Source organism: Anoplopoma fimbria, chromosome 1 (genome assembly GCF_027596085.1).
Source record: "Anoplopoma fimbria isolate UVic2021 breed Golden Eagle Sablefish chromosome 1, Afim_UVic_2022, whole genome shotgun sequence".
Lineage (NCBI taxonomy): Eukaryota > Metazoa > Chordata > Actinopteri > Perciformes > Anoplopomatidae > Anoplopoma > Anoplopoma fimbria.
The window spans coordinates 11,021,875-11,043,753 of NC_072449.1; the positions used below are offsets into that span (position 1 = coordinate 11,021,875).

The following is a 21,879-nucleotide window of genomic DNA, read 5'->3' on the forward strand; positions in this document are numbered from 1 at the left end:
CTTATTTTGCAGCAGTGAAACGTTTGGTTCGATATGTAAACTCAATTAAAACTAAATATTAATACTTAATAGTAATACTTTGCAGGAAGATGTACCAAGTGATGTTTATCTGAATTCACATGTTGAGCAACGATATCAGTGGTTAGTGGTCGGGTTTAGAAACTGCCAATGTGGCTGTATTTTTATTATCAGATTATTAGTTCTGACAGTTTCCAGAGTACAGAGATGTCGATGATACTAAAATGGTAAATGGTTCATTTTCCAGTAAATCAGAAGACAGGATGATGATTTGATAAAATGATACAAAAATAGAAACCTCAATCATTAAATTCATATACAATATGTGTTTTAAACATTGAAAGTGAGAACAGTTTTAGAAAGTGAGAGCATGTGCACACTTCTTCCGAACACTATATTGTCCCCCCACATGTCTGTAGATGGAACTATGATTTTTCCCGCCCATCGGTTGCTACTGAAGACATAAACCTGTAAAAAACACTAATTTCATTTTAAAAGAGGTTTACTGTTCCTAAAACAGCATCGTCACTGTTCTTTTGATCAAACAAACATTAGGAATTGGTATATTTGTTAGGCACTATTTTCAGCAGCTGATAAATCCATATTTGGTGCTCTGTGAGTATTTGTGGCAGGTGTATGTGCGATTGATTCAAAATAAACTACAGTGTGTGTTCATGGTAATGAATGACTTTTCGGTGACTTGATGCCAAATAAAGAGAATATCATGAAACTAACAGTGAATGCTAAGGTTGTTCACAGGTGTTAAAACCCATTAAATGCATAGTTGTGTATACATAATGCCAGTATTTTTCATAAATTGCTACTTTGTAAAACCTTCAAAGAGTATCTTCCAGAAATGCTCATAAATAAAACAGACGTGATGCTCTCCAGGGTGTCAGGTTGAAGTTTATTCTACACTAAATCTACGTTTTAAAATTCACCTTCCCCTGTCACAGCCGTCTGTTTGCCAAGTTTCCACGGTTCACTGCTTAACCACACTCTCAGTGGGCAGCATGCTGATATTTTACCCTGATCCAATCAATAAATTGAGCAGATAAACAAGAGACAATTACACTGACTTAATTTTTAAAGTATAACTCAAATTAAATCCGGAAATTACAGCAACGTTTTCTTTCATCAGCAGCTGTAAATTCAACTGAACTGTGTGTTTGCATTATCATAAAATGTATCACTCTGGTTGTAGCACCACAAACATCCCCACCACAAGCACATAATTGAGAACATGTGCTTCCTGCTCTGCTGCCCTGTAGCAAAAAGGGGGCGTGCCCGTCTGGATCGCATCATTTATATATTATTTTATTTTGAAAGTGCACACCGGAAGTCTTAATATGCTAACATGTCTAACTTGATCATTCTTGCCTCCATGTAGTCCCTCCATATGACCACTGGAGGGCAGTTGTTCACGTTTCTAGATTTTTCTTCTCAATAGTTTAAATTAAACAATCAAACAAATTAAAACAATTACTATTAGCATCGAATTCAGAAAAATGCCCAATCTGAATTATTTTTTCAATGTATATTTTTCTCTCTTTTTCTCCAAAGAGACATTACTTTTTTTCACCTTTTAAGACATGTTTGGTGTTTTTCTAAAGTTATAAAGTGTTTTATCTATAAGGACGTCTAATATAAATAGTATACATGTAAACCTATATTATTTTCTATATTATTACTGTGTAATTGTGTCTGTTAATGTTTGACTTCATTCATGTTCTTTAAAAAAAGGCAGTGGGAGCAGGCTTTGTAAAGTGTACTCCAAACAGAAATTCATCTTACTTTCATACGAAGTTGATTCTTATCTGTCCTCCAACATAATGGTTGGCTGTAATGCTGCTTGGTTATCAAAGCTTTTATGTCTTGTAGTGGTGATTTGATTTATGAATTAAATTTATTGTTGTTTGTTTATGGGTTTTTGGCACAAGAGGATCACATCTGATTTCATAGGGAAAAATCAACAATAATATTATGGATAATTTAAAGTTTTGATTCATGATAATAAAGATATAAACTCAACACAAAGGATTGGCCCTTTGAAGCCAGACATTAGAGCGCAGTAGAGCATCTGTGTTGCTGGTGCTCTATAATATTAATAAAGTCCAGGGGCATATTTTTAATATTCTTTTAATATTTTGTAATCTGCATGTGGAGATTACTAATAGACTGCAACAGATCATTGTCAGATTTTAGGTCATGTTCAACAATGTAAGAATAAATGTCTATGGCAAAGATCTTGTTAGAGCTGAAAAAGTTAGTTGATTAAATTATGAGTCAGCCAACAGATGTACACTCTAGGTACAAATGCTCACAATTTGTGCATTACAACGACTAACTACACATACAACTTGATTTTACTTTAAGAAAGAAGAAGAAAGAGAAAGTAAAATAACACAAGATCTCTATTATATCTATCCCAAGGAAAAGTATTTATGGGAAAGAGAGCAAATGTATAGAGTGCAAATAAACAATTAGATTATGAATAAGCTTGGTCCAAAAAACGAGGCAATTGGCCCCTGGGCACAGACATGCAAGAGGCCCCACCACCTCTACTTTGTAGTACAAGACACACGGTCATTATAGTTGTATAGCCTTTCTTTGTAGTTGCTTTTTGTCTCTTTAAGTTGCTATTTGTCTTTCGGGATAATTTTGTGTCACTTTGTCGTCATGTTTTATCCTATTCTAGTTGTTTTGGTCTCTTAGAAGTTGTTGTTTGTCTTTTTGGGGTAATTTTGTGGTTTGTTTGCAGTTGTTTTGTGTCTCTTTGTAGTCATTTTGCGTCTATTTCTAGTTGTTTAGTTTCTCTTTGTGGTCACGTGCAGTGGCGTCACTAGGCTGTTTTATTCGGGGCTAAAGCCCCGGATCTAATTTGATTAGCCCCGAATCTAATTTTTTGGTAAAAAAAAAAAAAAAAAAATCGCAGCCAGTCTCTCACTGTTTACAACAGGTGAGTAGTGAGCACAAGCCCTAGATTTCACAATGTCTTTATTATATGTCAGTAATTAAAATGTCTGTAAACGTTTTGAAAACCTTACTTATGGTAAATGTATATAATGTTATAATTGAATGCAAATGTATATCATGTACTTTGTCTGCAGCTAGAATGCTCTAGCTAGCTAACGTTAATGACTAGTAGTGTGATGGACCAGAGGCATTAAGCCTGCTACTATATCTATTATTTTCGTCTGTAGTCTAAATGACCGCTTTGTACATGAAAGTTGATGACAATAATATGAAGATATGATATGAAATTAAAAGAATAACAGTTAGAAATATTTATGTTAATACATGATTCTCATGGCAACAGGGAATGAGACCGGCTGCATAAGTGTACTGACTCATTTATGTTTGTTAACAGAGAATTATAACGACATCTGCTGTAGAGTCCCAACCCCTGGGACCTGCAAACAACAATGTCACAAAGAAGGATTTCAATGTTTTTTGCTCCAAAAGTGGTTGGCAGCCAAGGAGGTAATGGGAATAGAAGGTTTTTTTGTTGTTCTTGTTCTTGTTGAACTCTTTAAGCATATAATGGCACATCCTTCATTTTCAGGTATGATAGCAGATAAGGATGCAGTCAGGGTTCATGCAGGAGACCAAAGGGAGGAGAGTGCAAGTTTCAGGTACCTGTAGGCTATGTTAAGAGTGTCTATGTAACAAAGTCGACCTGGTGAATTCCCTCTCAGTATAAAAAGAGGTAAAGACCTCCCACTTGCGCCAAAAAATAGGTCGTTTTGTCCTTGGCATAACTAATAGCACACACGTTTATTTGGTGGTCAATTGTGGTTGCAAATCAGAGGACCTGGTTTCGAGACCAATGAAGGCAAACTAGCAGGAGGAAGCAATACTGACGAGCAACACAATGACACCACTTACATGTAGTATTTAACATATTTTAGTAACCTAATTATAATGTTTGAAATTAAAATTTCTAAATGCAATAATTTGATAGAATATTGATCTTAAGTTTACAGTAGGCTACAGCTTAACTTTTTTTTATTTATTCTTTTATACATTTTCAGAGATAAGGGCAGAGTCAGCATACATAGATGCAGCTGCCAGTGATGCTGCTGACCAGAGTGAGGACAGTGCAAGTGCAAGTGCAGGTACCTGTAGGCTATGTGAGGAGTATCTATACCAATATCTCTAGTCCAGAATTGTATAATATTCAGCAGTGTATCCCAGTATACATCCTTGCCAGTGCCCATTAATTGCAAGTTGTGGATAGCAGAGTTTTATTTAATCATGTTTAAAAAAGGGGGGAGAAGGAGGCCATAGCTTTATTTCGCTTTTTCCCCTTTTTGGAAATACAGGTGGCTCAGGGTCAGGGAGCACAGGGAACCTGTTAGGAAAGAATGATTTAGGGACACGAGAAACAGGCCCAAAGCAACCCAGACGGGACCAGTACCCCTCCACTAGTTTTGGAAAGCAGCAACGGTCTTTCCAGTACAAATGGTTTGAATCTTTTGACTGGCTGGAGTATTCTTTGAGCAGAAACTCTTCACACTGTTTCTCATGCAAGCTCTTTGGGAAACACAACCCTAGAGCCAGCAAAGATGCCCTCCTCAGCACTGAGGGCTTTAATAACTGGAAAAGGGCCTTGGATAGCTACCGAGAGCATGAGGCAAGTGCTGTCCACAAGTCATCTATCCTGGCCTGGAAGAATTACAGAGCTACGCTAACGCTTTAAAGTGCCTGGAAGAGAGTGCAACACCTCTGGCAGTCGGATTACTGTCAAAGCTGTCCAGGTTTTCAAATGTCTACCTGCTGGTCATGTTCCGGAGTATGCTGTCAACTACAGAGGGGCTGCACCTGTACCTTCAGAAGGATTCTGTGGACTTGGCCCAAGCAACACTCTTTAAAGATGCAGTCCTTGACACACTGAAATCCATCCGAACCAATGAAATGGCAGACAAGCTTTACAATGAAGCAAAACACATCTATGATGCCAACAACATATGTGAGAGTCACAGTGGTCGCAGGCACAAGCAGAGGGTGATGGAGGACTTTACAATAGAGTCCACCTTGGGTACAAGGGCTCATCTGGGCACAGAAGACCAGCTGAAACAAACTCTGTTGTACCCATGTCTTGACCGTATGGTAACTGAGCTAAACAGCAGATTTTCTGATGTGGGGGCAGAGCTAATGCGAGGCATTCAAGCTTGCAACCCAGCGGCCGTTGATTTCTTCTGTGAGGATTCCCTAGAGCTGATTGCAACACATTATAAAATGTCATTGAAAAAAGAGGAGATCCTGGTGGCAAAGCAGTTCCTTTCTAGAAGAAAGAGAGAAGGTGCCGTTTCTGACATGGGCAGTGTTTACAAGCTACTTCACCCAGACATGTTCCCAACCTTGAGCTCAGTTGTCCAAGCAGCCTTGACAATACCTGTCAGCAGTTGCACGTGTGAGCGGTCGTTCAGTGTACTGCGCCGTGTCCACACCTGGCTGAGGAGAACCATGGGCCAGGAGAGGCTACATCATTTGGCTATTATGGCAGTGGAGAAGGATGCGCTTTGTGGCTTAGACCATGGTGAAGTCATTGACCGGTTCGCCCAAGTCAAACCGAGGAGATACCCACTTGTGCTCAAAGGACAAAGGTCCAAAGAAAGGAGCAAGAAACAGTGAAACGAGTGAAAATAAAAAGTTCACTACAAACAAGAAATGAACAAAGAAAGACAATACATGTAGAGTAACAGTTAATAATACACAGACAAATGTACAAGTATACACAATATGGAAAGTGTAAAGTAAAGACAGATATACTGTAGAAGAAAAGAAATGAACAAAGACAAACGCATGACTACAGAAAGATAAGATGTTTAAAAGGCTCTTGCCTTTTAAACATCTTATCTTTCTGCATTTCTGCATTGTATACTTTTTCAGACATTGTTTACTATTGTGAAACTAATAAAAATATGTGAAGAATACATATATGACTATGTGACTCATTTATTATCTAAATGTTTAATGTTGGTGCTTATGAATGAGGCACTTTTTTGTTAAGACAAAGGGAAGTTTGTGAAAATCTATATTTTTACCATTGGTATTAATAAACTGCATACATTGTTTATTTTGTTATTTGTTATTATTTTCAAAAATTGCATGCGCAGTTACGTTTTGGCCCTGGGCTAAGCCCCGGATCTTTCAGAAACCTAGAAACGCCCCTGGTCACGTGTCTCTTGTTATTGTTTTCATCTATTTAAAGTTGTTTTGTGTCTCTTCGTATTTGTTCTAATCTTTTAATCCGACCCCCGAATGCACCACGAACTGTGTTTGTTGTATGTATTCGCCTAAATCTAGTGGACATTAGGACCTGGAGGCCAACTCTCCCTGCCTCTCCCTGTGTGTATGTGCTTGTGTGTGTGTGTGTGTGTGTGTGTGTGTGTGTGTGTGTGTGTGTGTGTGTGTGTGTGTGTGTGTGTGTGTGTGTGTGTGTGTGTGTGTGTGTGTGTGTGTTGGGCGGGGTTGATGATGCATTGAAAAAGAACTCGGATCTTTTAGTTCAACTGGTTTTCTGGACTCTGAAGTGGGAGTGCCCTCCTGCCAGAATATCTGCCTCTCTCTCCTTCTCTCTCCTTCAGTGTGTCTTTACCTCTCTCAGCCTCTCCTCCCTCTCTCCAGCAGAAGCACACGTCTCAGTAAGTAGTACAAGAAGAGCCTTTTCCCCTCATGGTTTCAGTTGTTTTTTATGAGTGTAAATACAGGTTTAATGTGTGTTTGATGAACTGTTAGTCGTGTGTGCTGGTTTTATGAAGTCGTTGTGCTCTGTGTTTGTTTGGATTATGTGAAGGTCCAGGGTTTGCATATTGTTCACTCGTGTCTCCAGTGGTGGAAAAATACAAATAAATAATATCGCATATCGTAGTGAACAGAATGATCCAGTTCTGCATTTACAGTTTTTTACAGTGCTTACCAGGAGCAGCGGTGAAGTGTTGACATAGTAACATGTAGAAAGAAGCTGAGTCACAGTAACCTACTTCATTATACTGACTACTGACTTTTCAAAGTAAAAAATAGTCCTTATGCGGAACACCTCTCTTCAAAGTGTTCTAATATATATATATATATATATATATATATATATATATATATGTGTGTGTGTGTGTATTATTACTGGATTCATACTGATGCATGAATTGTGTGCTGTATATATTATTACTGATTTATACTGATGCATTTATATTGGAGCTGTAACAATTATTTGAAAAATGTAAAAGAAATATTTGGTTGATTGATTGATTGATTGATTGATTGATTGATTGATTGATTGATTGGGTCATTTTTCGGACATTTGATGGTAGCAGATGGAATTTTCTTGATGAATCGATAATGAAGTGAATATACTGTTAGGTAGTTCAGTCCATGAGAATACATCATATCTCATAAATCGATTATATGTTTTTTTATTTAAAATCTTAATCTGCAATGTGACCAGTAACTGCGACTGTAAAATAAGTGCAGAGGGGCAAAAAGTTAAAAAAAATGTTCTTCTCTGAAATGTGATGAAGTAGCAGTACAAAAAGAACCCAAACAGTACAAGTGCTTGATTAATGTACCACCTGAAGGCATTGTGACATAAGTTATTTATATTTATCATGTAAGTTCGTCGGCAGCACAGTCAACATACAGCTTTGAGGTCAGAAGAATCATCATATACACTCCATGACATCATCGAATACAGCGTATTTTGATTATTACTTATATTTTAAATATTCAAGATGTCGACTGCAAATGTATGTACAAATTTGGCATAATATGGCATATGTTTTGGAGTTCTACTTGAATTTAGAGTAGTTCTGTGAGTGTGAAAATACATAATATTATATTATATCATATTATATTATATTATATTATATTATATTATATTATATTATATTAAATATTGTACTATATTATTTCAAATATTTTCATTCAATCTATTGATTATTTAATTGTGAACCAGAGCCCAAAGAGGTATCTTCAAATGACCTGCTGAAAAAGTAAACTTCTCCTCTGATAAAACTGATCAGTAACATCAATCACAACTGTCATTGGTTGATGTTATGTTGATGAAAAAAATGTTCAGGGTTGTATTCCTTTTAAACGGTTATACCTGTGTTGTGCATCATTTAGTTTTTTGTATGAAAGATGTTGCCTTTTATTTCTTTGGTTTCTCTTAGCTTGATTTCTTTGGTCCGATGTTTATTCCTGACGTTCTCTCTCGTCTCTTTTTCAGGCACACGGCAAAATGTTTTTTGCAAAGAATTTAATCAAAGGCATCATTGATGTTGTGAGGTGAGCAGACGAAGGCTCTTTATTTATTTCCCTTTTTCAACCATGTAACTATCTCTGTACTGGATACACATATTGATCTTTTCACAACTGCTCTCTGACTTGTTGTCTTGACTCTTGTTTTTTTTCCTCCAACAGCAACATCGACCCGGAGCAGTTTAAGTCTGCAGACCCTGTGAGTGTAAAACCTTATGAAGCAACTCCACCTGATACTCACAAATTCTCTCTGAATTGGTTATTGGACCTTCTCAAACAAATATATGAATGCTTACGTCTCACAGAGTGTATATCTGATCGTATGCTCCATGGATGTTCCTATTAGTCACTTAATAATATCTTCAGACCCAAATATGTCATGGTGTCGGCAAATGAAAATGCATTATTTTAAAATGTGGCTCTGGTAGAATGTATATTACCAACAAATGTCAAGTTGTCGAGTTGAAAGAAATGAGACGACACAAGATCAGGTTACAGTGTTGTACAGTATTTATGAAACAGCAAAAAATGTAAGTTATAACTTCCATAAAAGATAAAACCCTACTTGGAAACTCAAGAATGAAAACTAGTTATCAAACTTCTTACAAGATCCAGAATTGGTTATATTCAGAATGGTGTAGTTAGTTTACAGTCACTTTCATGCATCATTGTTGTGTGAACTTGACAACGTTGTACTAAACTTCTCTTATTGTTTGATTTCACTAACATACATCCTATTCCTCTTACACTTTATTTATGTGTCCATTTCAGCCAACTTCCTTTTATTTCATCCCCATCTGTATATTTAAACCTCATGAATAGGGGTGTTGACATACTGGTTATGACGATAGGGTGATTTTTATATTTATTCCTGCCGAGAGAATCTACTTATTTTTGGCCACAGTTAAAATCTGATAATGTGACTTTTTTAAAATTAAAAAAGTTTAACGGTTTGTTCTGTAAATCAAAATCTGTGAAAAAATGTTGTTTTAAAGAATGAACAATATGGCAGACGAGGGCTAAATCCTTGTGTCCGATTGGCTCAGAGTATACATGTGATTAATCATGTGATCACTTGAGTCGCTGTCAAATTTTAACATGCACTTTTCTGTAAGTCGCTTCCATTCCAACATGTTCCCAGTGCAAATCACAATGTTTCTAGATACTAATGCTCTTCTCTGTGGATTGGAAATATTTTTCTCACTCAATAACAAAGAGAACCATTCTAACACTAGATGGAAATCTGTTTGTGTCTGTGTCCTCATACCAAGCGTCCTTCTAAACTGTGAAACTCTTTTAGTTCAAGTCAACCTTGTTACTGACACTCAGAATTCTCCCAGTGGAAGATTTCATAAGCAAACAAACACACTGAATGTTTAAATGCAGTCAGAGCACACTCTCATTCCTCTGCCTAACAGTAGCTCTTTGTATATATGTGTGTGTGTGTTTGCAGCCTCCTCCTCGCAGACCTCTGAACTTCGCCGAGTCTCATGAGAACGATGAGGAGAAACAGTTTCGGAGGGTTTTCAAACAGCTGGCCGGAGAGGTGAGCCGTAATAATAATATGTGTTCTCTGTCTTCTTTTCACTCCCAGTTATACTGTGTTTTTCCCAGTGAAGCTGTGGTTCTCACCCACTTTCTATTTATCCTCCTGGCTCACAAATAAGCCTTGATAGTGGGTGGGACACAAACTATCAATAAAATCATAACATCATGTTTCATTGTAAATAATTACTTAATGCAATATAGACCTCTCAGCAACAGTTAGATATAAATGTCACTTAGATTCATTCTCAGCTGAAAATTTAACTGTTGACCTCCTTCAATCTAAAACCCTTTATCCTGGTGTGGGAGCTGTGCAGAGTTCAAGGTAATTACTACAAAACTAGTCTCTAAAGTTAAAAAATAATCATGAAGATGCTCCTGGATAACACCGGCCAGACGCTATTTCTTCAGCAAATAGTATTCAGTAGATGTAGTTTTTCATGGACTCATCCTTTGACAGACTTTTAAAGGAACAGTGTGGGATTTAGGGGCGTTATTGGCGAAAATGGAACATAGTATTCATAATTATGTTTTCAATAGCATATAATCAACTGACACTAAGAATCATCGTGTTTTTGTTAGCTTAGAATGAGCCATTTATCACAGATGTTTACTTCCAATATACATGCATCTTCCCTGAAACATTAGTATTGAATTGAATAGTATGGTGTTAGCAAAGATGCATGTGTTTGGGAAGTAGTGAGCTTACGACTGGATAAATGAGACTTGGAATACACTGCACAAGTTGCGGGAAACAAACCAAATTCAGAAAAAGGCATCAGTTTGAATCATTAATGCTGTTCCAGTTTTGCTATCAAGTTAGTCCTCCAGATTGATCTTGTGACACCTTGTTGGGGCTCCAAACCCCAGTCTGAGACCCTCTGGTCTGTTGTGTGTCTCTCTCCAAACAATCATGTAACCACCAAACCTAACTTTAACAATCAGAATACTTTATTTATCTTCGTGGAGCAACATGTTGTTTGCAGATTAGTTTTCTTCAGATAGTTTGCAGTTTATCATTTTTCTTTTATAGTGCATTTTTAGTCAGTGCTATTAAGAATAAACAACAGGGTAAGGTGGTATTTTTAAAGCAATCAGTATTTTCCTCCTCTGAGGAGTAAGTGTACGTTTGTAATGGAATTGTGTCTCCTAAAAATGTGTCTGCATACATTACACTTCAATGAAGTGATCTATGTCGCGACTTTCTACTCCCCTGTTTCTCTTTGATCTGAGGGAGGATACGTTTTGCCTCACCCTGTTTCAGGAGTTTCTTGTTTTCAATGAAGGAAAAGTTTCATTACTGTTTCAGTACTCAACTGAAATGTTGATCTGATTTGGCTGCTCAGCAAGTTTAGTAAAGATTGGTCTGTCTCTCTATGAGTCGGTTGTTCTCTCTCTTCTCACCTGATGCTTCATCACCTCACCACACCTGTCTGCCTGCTGCCGGCTGCATTCCAAAATCCACCCTCCATTGTCCCCTCCTCTCTCTGTTTTACTCGCCTTGTCTGGTTCATTAACATCGCGCTCGGCAGGTTCTTCTGCCTGTACTTCTATCGCTACGTAGCCCTCAAAACCCATCTTCAGTCAGTATTTTCTTGTTCACCACTGAAATCATTTTTAATTTAAATGTAATATATTTAAATATAATCTTTTCATTTTCTTCCCTACTCCAAGTCTAATTGTAGAAAATGACATGGTGCACAGGAGCAAACATCCGGTTAGTGATCAGATTAAAGTCTCAAGGCAAAGAAATGTGTTTCCTCCTCATCTTATCAGCAGGTTGATGCTCACTGGGCTGCACGATATGAGGAGAATGTGCAATTACGTTGTTATAACTTGACTGATTGTCTGTAGAGTTAACAGCATATCAAATTACATAATGCCTAAGGAGAGAATGTAATTCAATATGTTGTTGCTGTATTCACAATACGGTGGTCTTTCTCCTTGTATTTATATGACATCGCAATGATGATTAAAAAAAAAGTTATATTTTTTACAGCCCTAGTTTCAATACGGCTGAAATCCAGTTAATCCTGTTAAATAGTAAAATACTTACCAACCAAATCAAACAGGTAGCCCCTGGGCAGCTGCATTGATAGCATTACATTAAAGAAACTAAAAGATGTGTCATATCCTGAATTGCGTGATTGACTCCTGACAGGCCTAAACAAGAAATTGCAGAGAGAGTTGGAGAACACAGAAAGTTGTCCTCTGAAGCACTGTGTTCAAAAATGTTTGTGGAGCATTTTCTTTTCGTTTTCAGGGTCAAACCAGAGCAGAAAATCTGTGTTTTCATGTCAAACTGTCAGAGGATCTGTGCAGAAACGGGCTGAGGGAGTTTGATAGACTGAGCAGACATCAGGCAGTGACAGATCTCAGGCAGGAAGTCTTATAATGCCGCACAAAGCAGTAATGTGATTTGCAGCTTTGTGACATTAAAACAGAGAGAGAAGGGAAAGCTCCGGAGTGGAATTTATATTCTTCTCAAAGTTGATACTCGTTGCAAAGTCAATATTAAACATACAAATTGAAGATTTCATGACTTGGGACTTTGAGGGTACCAAATGTTTACAAATCAGCCAGATAGTCCAGATAAACAGTGAATCCATTTACTGTGCCCTCAGCAGAGTCGGCTTCAGGGAGTGTTGGACTGAGAGAAAGAGAGCTCTTGCTCTGAATTCCTGCCATTGTCTGGCAGGGCGGCACCCAAGCCTGAGGGGCGTTGTGCTGTTTGTGTGTGTTTGTGTTTGTGTGTGTTTGTGTGAGTGTGTTGCTACACTGTGTGTCTGAGGTTTTCTATGACTCATCAGAGGGATGTGTAAACCAGTTAGACCAGAACTCAGTGGGTGGATTTTCTAAACCGACAGCAGTAATAAGGGTGATGATGAAGAGGATGAGGATGGTTGTAGTAAAGTATCCCCACCCACCTGGCTGAGCTCTGGGTGGGTGGAGATCTGTAAAAAAGTGTCCGGTAAAGGTGGAGTTCGCTGTGACTGACCTTTCTGGTCACTATTTAAAAGTCACAAACCCCTATTCTGTGGGAATATATTGAAGTTGAGTTTGAAAACATCAACAGTGGATTAGGAGGAAAGTTGAGGATTTTACTCTAGTTTAGTTTAGTGACATTAAAGGAATACTTCAACATTAAAATTACCATTTGTGCCGTGGGAGTTGTGGTCTTAATATTTTCTTTGGCCTACAAAGGTCAACAATTGGTGGCAGTATTTTTTTACTATTACCAAAATCATACAGGCTCTTCTCTGTGTCAAAAATCACAACAAGTTTTTGTCAAGACCAAGAAAACACAAGACAGTTTTCTGATGAACTTGTACTCTCAGGAAAACATTGAGTTTGTTGCATTCATGCCATAAAATAACTTCTTCCTCATCATGAGAAAACAAATCTGCCCTTTCCTTTAATTTCAGTGGCATTAATCTGCTCAAACCAAGTTTAATCACAGAGATATGTCTTTTAGGAATGAGTTAAGACATTCTGTGTGCTCAACATGATGCTATAAAAGAATCCATCCAGAGATAGCATAGTGTTGCTTCACAGTGTTTGGGAAACAGGAAGAAAAAGTTGTTTTTTTCAGCAGTGAGTCAGAAGCTGGAAAAATATCAAAGGAAATAAGAGGAAACAGCTTGAGTTTAGTTTGAGTCACGCTCAGATCAGCTGTGACTCACTGTGTTTGAGGGGTTTCCTCTGTGGAAAGAAATAATCCAAGCATGAACACACTTTTCTAATGTGTGTGTGTGTTTGTGTGTGTGTTTAAACAGGACATGGAGGTGAGCCCCGATGAGCTAAAAAACATCCTCAACAAAGTCATGGGCAAACGTGAGTCTGCTTAACTTCTTTTTCTACTACATTTAGGTATTCCATCTGTTTTGCATTTACATTTCTGTGTTCTCACAGCAACTGCTTTACCTACTGAGACTTTTTGTTCTCACCTGAGAACGTGTTCCAGTGTTTCTTACTGATGTATTTTATTTGAAGGTTGAATCTGTTAATGTTGGTTTCAGATGGAGGCCTGCAAACTGATGGTTTCAGCATCGAGTCCTGCAGGAGCATGGTCGCTGTCATGGACGTATCCTTTTGCTAAACATGGTGCTAACAGTGTGATGCTACAAGTTTTAAAATAGCAGTAGCACCAGCAGCAGAGGCAGTAGTACTAGTACCAGGAGTAGGGAAATCAGAAGCAGTAGAAGCAGTAGTAGCAGCAGTGCTAGTAGCAGTTCAATTAGTAGATGTAATAGGGGAAGTAGCAATTGTAGCTGAAATCGAGGTAGCAGTAGCATTTATTGTAGTTGAACTAGCAGTGGGCTAGTACAGAAGCAATCGAAGTAACATCAGTAGTAGTAGAAGTAATAATTGCAGTAAGACTATCAACAGCAGCTGGAGCCGTATTAGTAACAATAGTCAAAGTTCCAGTAGTAGTAGCAGTAACACACGTAGCAGTTGCAGAAGTTATTGTAGTAGTAGAAGTAACAGCTGTAGTACCAGTAGTAGTAGTAGTAGCAGTAGCAGTAATTCAAGTAATAGTTGTCGTGACACTATGAACAGAAGTATAAGTAGATTAAATACAACTGTTGTAGACAATGAAGTAAAAGTAGTCATAGCATAAGTATTAGTAAAAGTAACAGCAGTAGTGGTAGTAGAAGTAGCAGTAGTAGTAGGATATTTACTAGTTGTGTTTGCAGAGCTCTTTCTTAATCAGACAGTATAAAACTTTTTTTGGTGTATTCTGCTTTGGTTTGTGAGCTTGACCTTTGACCTGACTCCCTTCAGAGTGACAGCACAGGTAAACTGGGCTTCCATGAGTTCAAATACATGTGGAACAACATCAAGAGATGGCAGGTCCGTTTGTCTCCTTCTTCTTTAATTTGACCCTTTTTTGGATCATTTTCAGTTTATAAAAGTTGAAAACGCTTTGTGTTGTTTCACCGGGTTGTTTCTTTGTTTGTTTTTTCTTTCTCCAGGCTGTCTATTTAAAATACGATGCAGATGGTTCAGGTACAATCAACTCTCATGAACTGCCAAATGCCTTCAAGGCTGCAGGTGAGAAACTGTGTGTGTGTGTGTGTGTGTGTGTGTGTGTGTGTGTGTGTGTGTGTGTGCGTGTGTGTGTGTGCGTGTGTGTGTGCTTAAATAACCAGGAACATCAGTGTGAACCGAATGTAAAGTGTCCAACTAATTGTGTGTTTGCAGGCTTCCCTCTGAATGACCAGCTCTACAAGCTGATTATCCGTCGCTATAGCGATGAGAACGGCAGCATGGACTTTGACAATTTCATTGGCTGCCTGGTGCGACTCGACGCCATGTGCAGTGAGTTTCTCCCTCTTCCTCCTCACCTTCCTCACCCTTTCTCCTCTCTGTTTTTAAAGATGCATCACTTCATCAAATGATCAGTATGTGTCCTGCACCATTTTATTCACATTTCTATATACAAAATCCGCCAGACTGTATGTCTGCTGTCCGCTGTATGTCTTTTGAATCAAAATAATTTAAAATAAGGTTCTGACAGCTTGTTTAAAGTTTGCCACAAATCACACTTTATACTTCATAATTCAATCGAAGGGCCTGAATGCTTCAATGAAATGTCCAAAGAAATAAAGAAAGTGTCCTCCAGCTGTTTCTCTGCAACTGTGAAGAGGCATAATAAATATCATGTCTCCTTCCTTATAATATCGATTTGCCAAAGTGCTATGTATTCATTTGATATCAAGTAGATAATGGGAATTCATTCTGTGGAGTGACGACTCTTTAAAAGGGTTTTCAATTTGTGCCATCAATCTTTAAACTCTATAAAATAATCGGTATTCACTTAATTCACATAAGATATTAAAGAACAATATGACTGTATTGAGTCATCAGACATGGTAAATTGTGTATGTATGTGTGCGTGTTCTGCAGGAGCCTTTAAGACTCTGGATAAGGACAAGACTGGCACCATCGACCTGGACATCAAGGAGGTAACTAGCTCACTTCACTCTTCTTGTCTTTCAATCAATTCTCATATATTAAGGTCAGATAAAAATGTATTTATCCCTAGGGAAATTTTTGTGCAGCAGTTGCAGTACAAAGGCTGAAAAAAAGCACCATACAAATTATAATCAAATTGACTATTGTACTTCTCATAATAATGCTAGTATATAAAAAAAGACAAAATAAACCTATGTATTGTTATCCTTTTTGTGGTAAAGTAAATAGTCAAAATTATCTATTTATTTAGGATTACAGTACAGGGTTTTATGAAGTGTTTTTGTTTGTTTGTTATACTAACATTATTATGAGATGTACAATAATGATCAATCTCATAATTTGTTTTCAGGGTTTTTCTAAACATTTTGTCCTGCAGCAGCTGCACAACTTTTTTTCTGGGAATAGTTTTCTTTATCAATAGATGATAGATACCATGTAGAGATGGTATCTATCATCTATCATTACCTCAAAAAAGAAAAATTGCTGTGACCGCACAGTTATAATTGAAGGGACACATATGAGTGTGTCAACATTTTTATCAAGTCAGATCTTCTGTCATCTGGATTGTAGAGGCCCGGCAGCAAGAACGTTTAGTGAGACCTTAGTAAGAAAAAAAACCTGAAACAGTAAAAGTTAGGGAGTGAAAATAGGATTTTTAGTGGAAATAACCAGTGGTGGAATGATTTTAGTACCATGTGTAAGTACTTTTACTCAAGTACTGTTCTCATTGAGCTTCTACTCCACTACATCTCCGAGGGAAATATTGTATATTTTACACTTTATTTTTCACTACTTATTGATTATGAATGTTTGTGTTCTTTTATGTGTTGAAAAATCCTCCTACTTCTTCAACTAAATAAACTCTTTAAAAAGCCTCTTGGATCAGCTGGAAAATGCATCGTCATAAAGATGAATACTGGGCTGTTTGTCTTTTCAGAGATACGTGGTTCTCAAAGGACAGCAACGCTACAAAAATATGATGATCTTATAGAATAGATAATAGTAGATTAAACCAGCCTACAGTATAATAATGAATTAAAAATGCAACATACACATTAGAGCAGCAGTGATATTAATCCAGAAACATCATATATAATACTAAAACACTGACAGGGAACATTTTACTGCACAACGAATACTTTTACTTAAGTATGGTTTTGAATGCAGAACTTTTACTTGTAGTGGAGTATTTTCACAGTGTAGTATTGGTACTTTTACTGCAGTAAAGGAGCAAAATACTTCTTCCAACACTAGAAATGGTGCTTGTTTCCCATTGATGAGTGAAAAACATCTGGTGATCCACTAATATTTGACATTACAGATTTACTTACTAACAGTGTGTTTGTTTCTGACTCTCAGTGGCTTCAGCTGACGATGTACTCATGAAGCGTTGGAGGGGAAGCTGCTCCACAACAAAAACCTTCTTCTCTTCTTTCATCTCATCCCTCACTCCCTCTCATTGCACTTCTGTGTGTGTGCGCACTTGTGGATGTGCAATAGTGTTTGAACCCCCCTCGTCATCATGGTAACGGGACCAAAAGTGTAAGAGTTAGAGCTAAAGCAAAGGGGAAAATCAAACTCGGACCAAAGTGGAGCTGATTCTGCTGTTGCACTGTCCCGCTGCTACCAGGCGGTGGTGCTACAACGTCCCCCATGTTACATCTATATTTAGGGCAAAGGATTTGTATCAGAAGCCGAATAAAGTGACACAACTGACAATTAACTGTTGTTCGACTAGTTTGTGGGTGGGAGAACTTCTTCTGGATTTTCAAGCAAAATGTGATTCTCTACACAGGAATCTTTTATTTTTTTAATCAGTTCACCAATTGTGGCTGTAGTCATCACACTAACTTCCTTGTACTTTTTCTGTTCATTTTAAACAAATAAAGGGAACCGATTGTGTTATTACTTTCAATATGGCAGAAAAGATCTTACAGGTTAGAACAAAAATATGAAAAAAATTTGGCAATAGGTTCCAGCTTTAATTTGTGTATTAGCAATAAATGTCCACATGCATTGAGATTGTAGTAATTTATTGTAACCTTTTAAGTGTATCCCATGAACATAAAAGAAACCAGAAAACAGTACAAACCATAAAAACAATCCATAAAAAAAGAAAATTACAAACAGGCCAGTTTTAATCTTCAGCTGCATTTTAAATGTGTCAACAGAAACCACAGATCAACGTCTACAGGAGGAGCATTCCACGGTGTCGGAGCCATCACAGGTCAAAGGCACGGCCACCTTTAGTTTACAAGAGTGTCCTGGTCAAGATAGGCAACAATAACAAGGAGAGACCAATAATATATGACAGATGACACAAAATATGACACAAATAATGCAATCGTAATTTTAAAAAATCTGGTAAAGGATTTGGATACAGGTCACCAGTTAGTCACAGATTCTCTTACACGTGTGACTGTTTTAGTTGGTCATTTAAAGCCGAGTTTATACATGAATAAGTGTCAGTTATGAAGATGAAGGTCAAGTTCAAAGGTGACTAATATGAGCTCATAACAATCACATTGATCTGCTACATTATTTTGGTTGAACTTTACAACCTGTCTTCTTAAAGCGTTAAGGTCATGGTTTAGGTCCATTCCTTACCTGTTGGGTCAGCTCGGTCACAGAGGGTGGCAAAATAAACCACAATTCTGCTATTGAGGACTCCAAAAAATATGTAAAAAAAAAAAAAAAAGAATAAAGAATAATCCTTAGTTGAACTGGTCAAATCAGTAGACGTATGATCATCCCTTGGTTTTCAGGGGTCATGATAACAACCTGCTTCAGTTCAACTTGTTCAAAAGTATTTTACGTATAAATGAATATAATTTTCATGTGAGGTCAGATCTTTTTTCATATATGACATTATATTAACTGAATTTCCCATGGTGAACAATAAAGGCTCATCTTATTTTATATCTTCATGTAATACATCAAGTTTGAAACATCTTACTCTTAAAAGTCGTGTGTATATTTACAGTATTGCGATTATATAATGACCAAACATAATTCCATATTGTTAATGTTTTATGTCACCTATGATACTCTTACTGTGTACAATCTCCTTTTAATAAAACGCTTACTTATCGACGCTGTGGTGTGTTCGGTGAGGGGCGGGGCCGGCCGGTGTGGTGGAGGAGGAGGAGGAGGAGGAGGGCGGTGCAGAGGAGAAGGGATGCTGAGGAGGGAAACCAACAGGAGGAACAACAGGTTTCTGCGGATGTTTTAATTCGGACAATCTGGGAAAAAATAACTCACGAGCGAATCCAAAAGAATAGCCTTTGAAAGGTAGGATGGCTGGCTACGTCTTTTTTCCATCCGAGCAGACTTTATTCATAAAACATATATACATATATATGAAGATATCGTTAAAGTAAATACAGCCGCCTGCTGTCGTTTCAGTTCACTTCAACTCATTGCAAAAAAAAAAAAAAAACAGTCCTTAATAGTGGAGTGGGAATTAAGAAGACGCAGCGAGGTGTTGAAGTAGAGTTTGATGATTTAAACAGGAAAGATGTAAACTACAAGAAGTAAACTAACTTTTAATCCCTTTATAGAATACTCTGTACGTACTGCCATGCAAAGCAAAGGCAAACTGGATCAGTTAATTAACAAATCAACATTAACAAATTGTTAAATGTCATGGTGGTAAAAGCTAAATACACATTAAATGTACAGCTTACACATGTCTCTCAGTGTAAACAGACAGACCAGTGGTTCCGTCTTATGCATCGATCATCAACTAACATCAATCATCATCTTTTCTCTTCTTTAAATTCAGTATATCTGCACATTTTGTATTTGAAATGAACAGGATTAATTGTCGTGTAATTCCCTCTGAATGTTAATGATATGAAATGCAAATATTAGATTTGACTGTGGTCCATATACAGATTTTTTTTTTTATAGTAAATGTGTAGTTTTCAACCAGTTACACTGTAACAAAATTGGAGTTTCTAAACCAGAGAACTCCATGTTCAATAGAAAATTAATTTCCTATAAAACATTTACTATGACAGTCGTTTATTGGTGTGCCCGCATATTTAATGTATTTCTGTATCTGCTACTCTTAAATGTAATTTAGATTCAAATGATGATGCAGTGCAGGGCATGTCAGTGTATGTGTAATTAAGAAAGTTAAAACAGGAAGACATTTCTAATAGGGTTTCTGCTCATGGTCTTAGCTCCCACTTAATAGATTATGATGCAAATGTAAAATGTAAATCCGTTAGCCTTATATTAAGATGTAACAATCTATTGATGTGCAATGTGCATACAGTGCAACTCATTAGAAATATGCTCAAGCAATATTCTAGTTTATTTTGAATTCATTGTACGCTGTTGTCCCGCTGGCCGTGGTTTGGCCACCCCCGGTTTTAGAGGCTTGGACTTGGAGTTAACCAAGTTTAAAGTGTTTAAGGTCCTCTTAACATGCTGAGCAGTATATAGGCTCTGTGTTAGCAGTAAGGGGGGTGCAGAGCATTGTGTGGCGCACAGGTGACGTCACAAGCACCAGGTGGCAGGAAGGCTTCATTGTTTACTATTGGCTGCTTTTCAAACATGTCGACCTCTCTGACTGTTGACTCTGTACCATGCTGCCTGACAAGATGGTGGTGTGATTTTAATGTGCAGTTTTGGAAGATGAATTCTTTCAAAGACAGCAGTCATCTCATTGGTCGGACGCTCATGCTGACATGCGGATGGTTTGAACTGTCTTAAGCTGCAGTACCTGTCACGTCCATGAAATGCTGCTTGTTAGCATTTTGCTATTGCGACACAATGTGCAATTTAAGGATGAATGCTGATCTGCATCATTATTCATATTGAAATGATTATGTTGAGCGTTTTGCATGGATCTATACCAAACAGAGATGATTTCTGAAGTCTGTAGAAAGCAATGTGTAGGCCAGAACAGCTCTGCACCACCGCAATATTTGATTGAAGAAGGCATTTTGACACACATTTTAACTTCTGCGCCTCCTGCAATTTAAAATTTTCAGTAGGCCATATTGGGATTTTGAGAAAATAGGATTTTGTTGCACTATTTCGCAGGAAAACCTTGTCTATAATAAAATGAAGGGGGAAAAACTTTAAAACTCAGTGTGACGTCATCTGGTAACGCATTGCATTGGCCAATGAAATACCTGCAAGTTCCTATTTCTTGTAGATTACTTAGCCTTAAACGTGTTATTCTACTATTAACTTGAAAGTGTGGCAGGACTTTGATGCCTATAGGCCCAATGGGTTGGATTTTTCTAAATAGCAATGTATAGAAAAAAAGATAGAAAAATAAACCGTCTCAGTCATCACTTCTGACCCACTAGAAAGAAGTGTGTGGTGTTGTCTGTATCTGCAAAGACCCAGTACTAATGTTGCTGTGTTCAGTAGGTTTTTGGGCGTCAGGCTCTATAAAAATGTAGAAACCAGCGGCCAGGTTAGCATGCAGCCTGAGTCGAAAAGCTAAGGGGACGCAGCTCGTTTCAAAGAGAGTGATTGTAGGGTCGATGGGCCAACTTTGAATCCTGCGTTTACAAACTTCAACAAATCCTACTCATTGTGCCTTTAAAGAGAAATATTGCTGTTAAGTTGGATGTTGTTCTTAGAAAGCTGGCAAGTTGTGTCCAGACTGATAATAAGATACATTCAAGTAAACTTTTACACAACCCAGTACTGGTGAACTAACTCACTTCAGTGTTTTGGGGGTGAAGGAAAGTCTGAATGTGTCTTAATATTGCTTAAACACCCTGATTAAGTTACAAGGTAAACTTTCACCCAGAAAAATACCAAACATTTTCTGGTTGTATCAAATGTAATGGTTTTCATGGAACACCTTTTGGTCATGAGATCTGGCTCCTGAAATGGACTTGTCTCATAGCTTTGTACATTTTATAGACTAAACGATTGATCAGTGGCAGATTACAATGCATATATTTTTCTCTGTTTTTGTGTGAGTCCAGTTTGCACCAAAGAACATCAAGAGTCTTTCTTCCTTTCTCTCCTTCTCCGCTGCCCCTCCTTCCTCTTCTTTATTGCAGCAGGTGGTGATTAGTGGTTAGGCCAAATTATGATGCTCCA

The 21,879-nt window shown here is 37.6% G+C and overlaps 1 protein-coding gene across 1 annotated transcript; it reads left to right on the forward strand.

The window, feature by feature from the left end:
* The first annotated feature begins 6,504 nt into the window (after nucleotides 1-6,504).
* On the forward strand, nucleotides 6,505-17,524 carry LOC129089313 (calpain small subunit 1-like). Its single transcript, XM_054596727.1, has 11 exons — nucleotides 6,505-6,668; nucleotides 8,246-8,304; nucleotides 8,440-8,476; nucleotides 9,731-9,823; nucleotides 13,599-13,656; nucleotides 13,842-13,906; nucleotides 14,608-14,676; nucleotides 14,799-14,877; nucleotides 15,028-15,144; nucleotides 15,733-15,791; nucleotides 17,161-17,524. The coding sequence occupies exons 2-11, from the start codon at nucleotides 8,258-8,260 to the stop codon at nucleotides 17,185-17,187; spliced, it is 651 nt and encodes a 216-aa protein (XP_054452702.1). The 5' UTR covers nucleotides 6,505-6,668; nucleotides 8,246-8,257; the 3' UTR covers nucleotides 17,188-17,524.
* The last annotated feature ends 4,355 nt before the right edge of the window (nucleotides 17,525-21,879 follow it).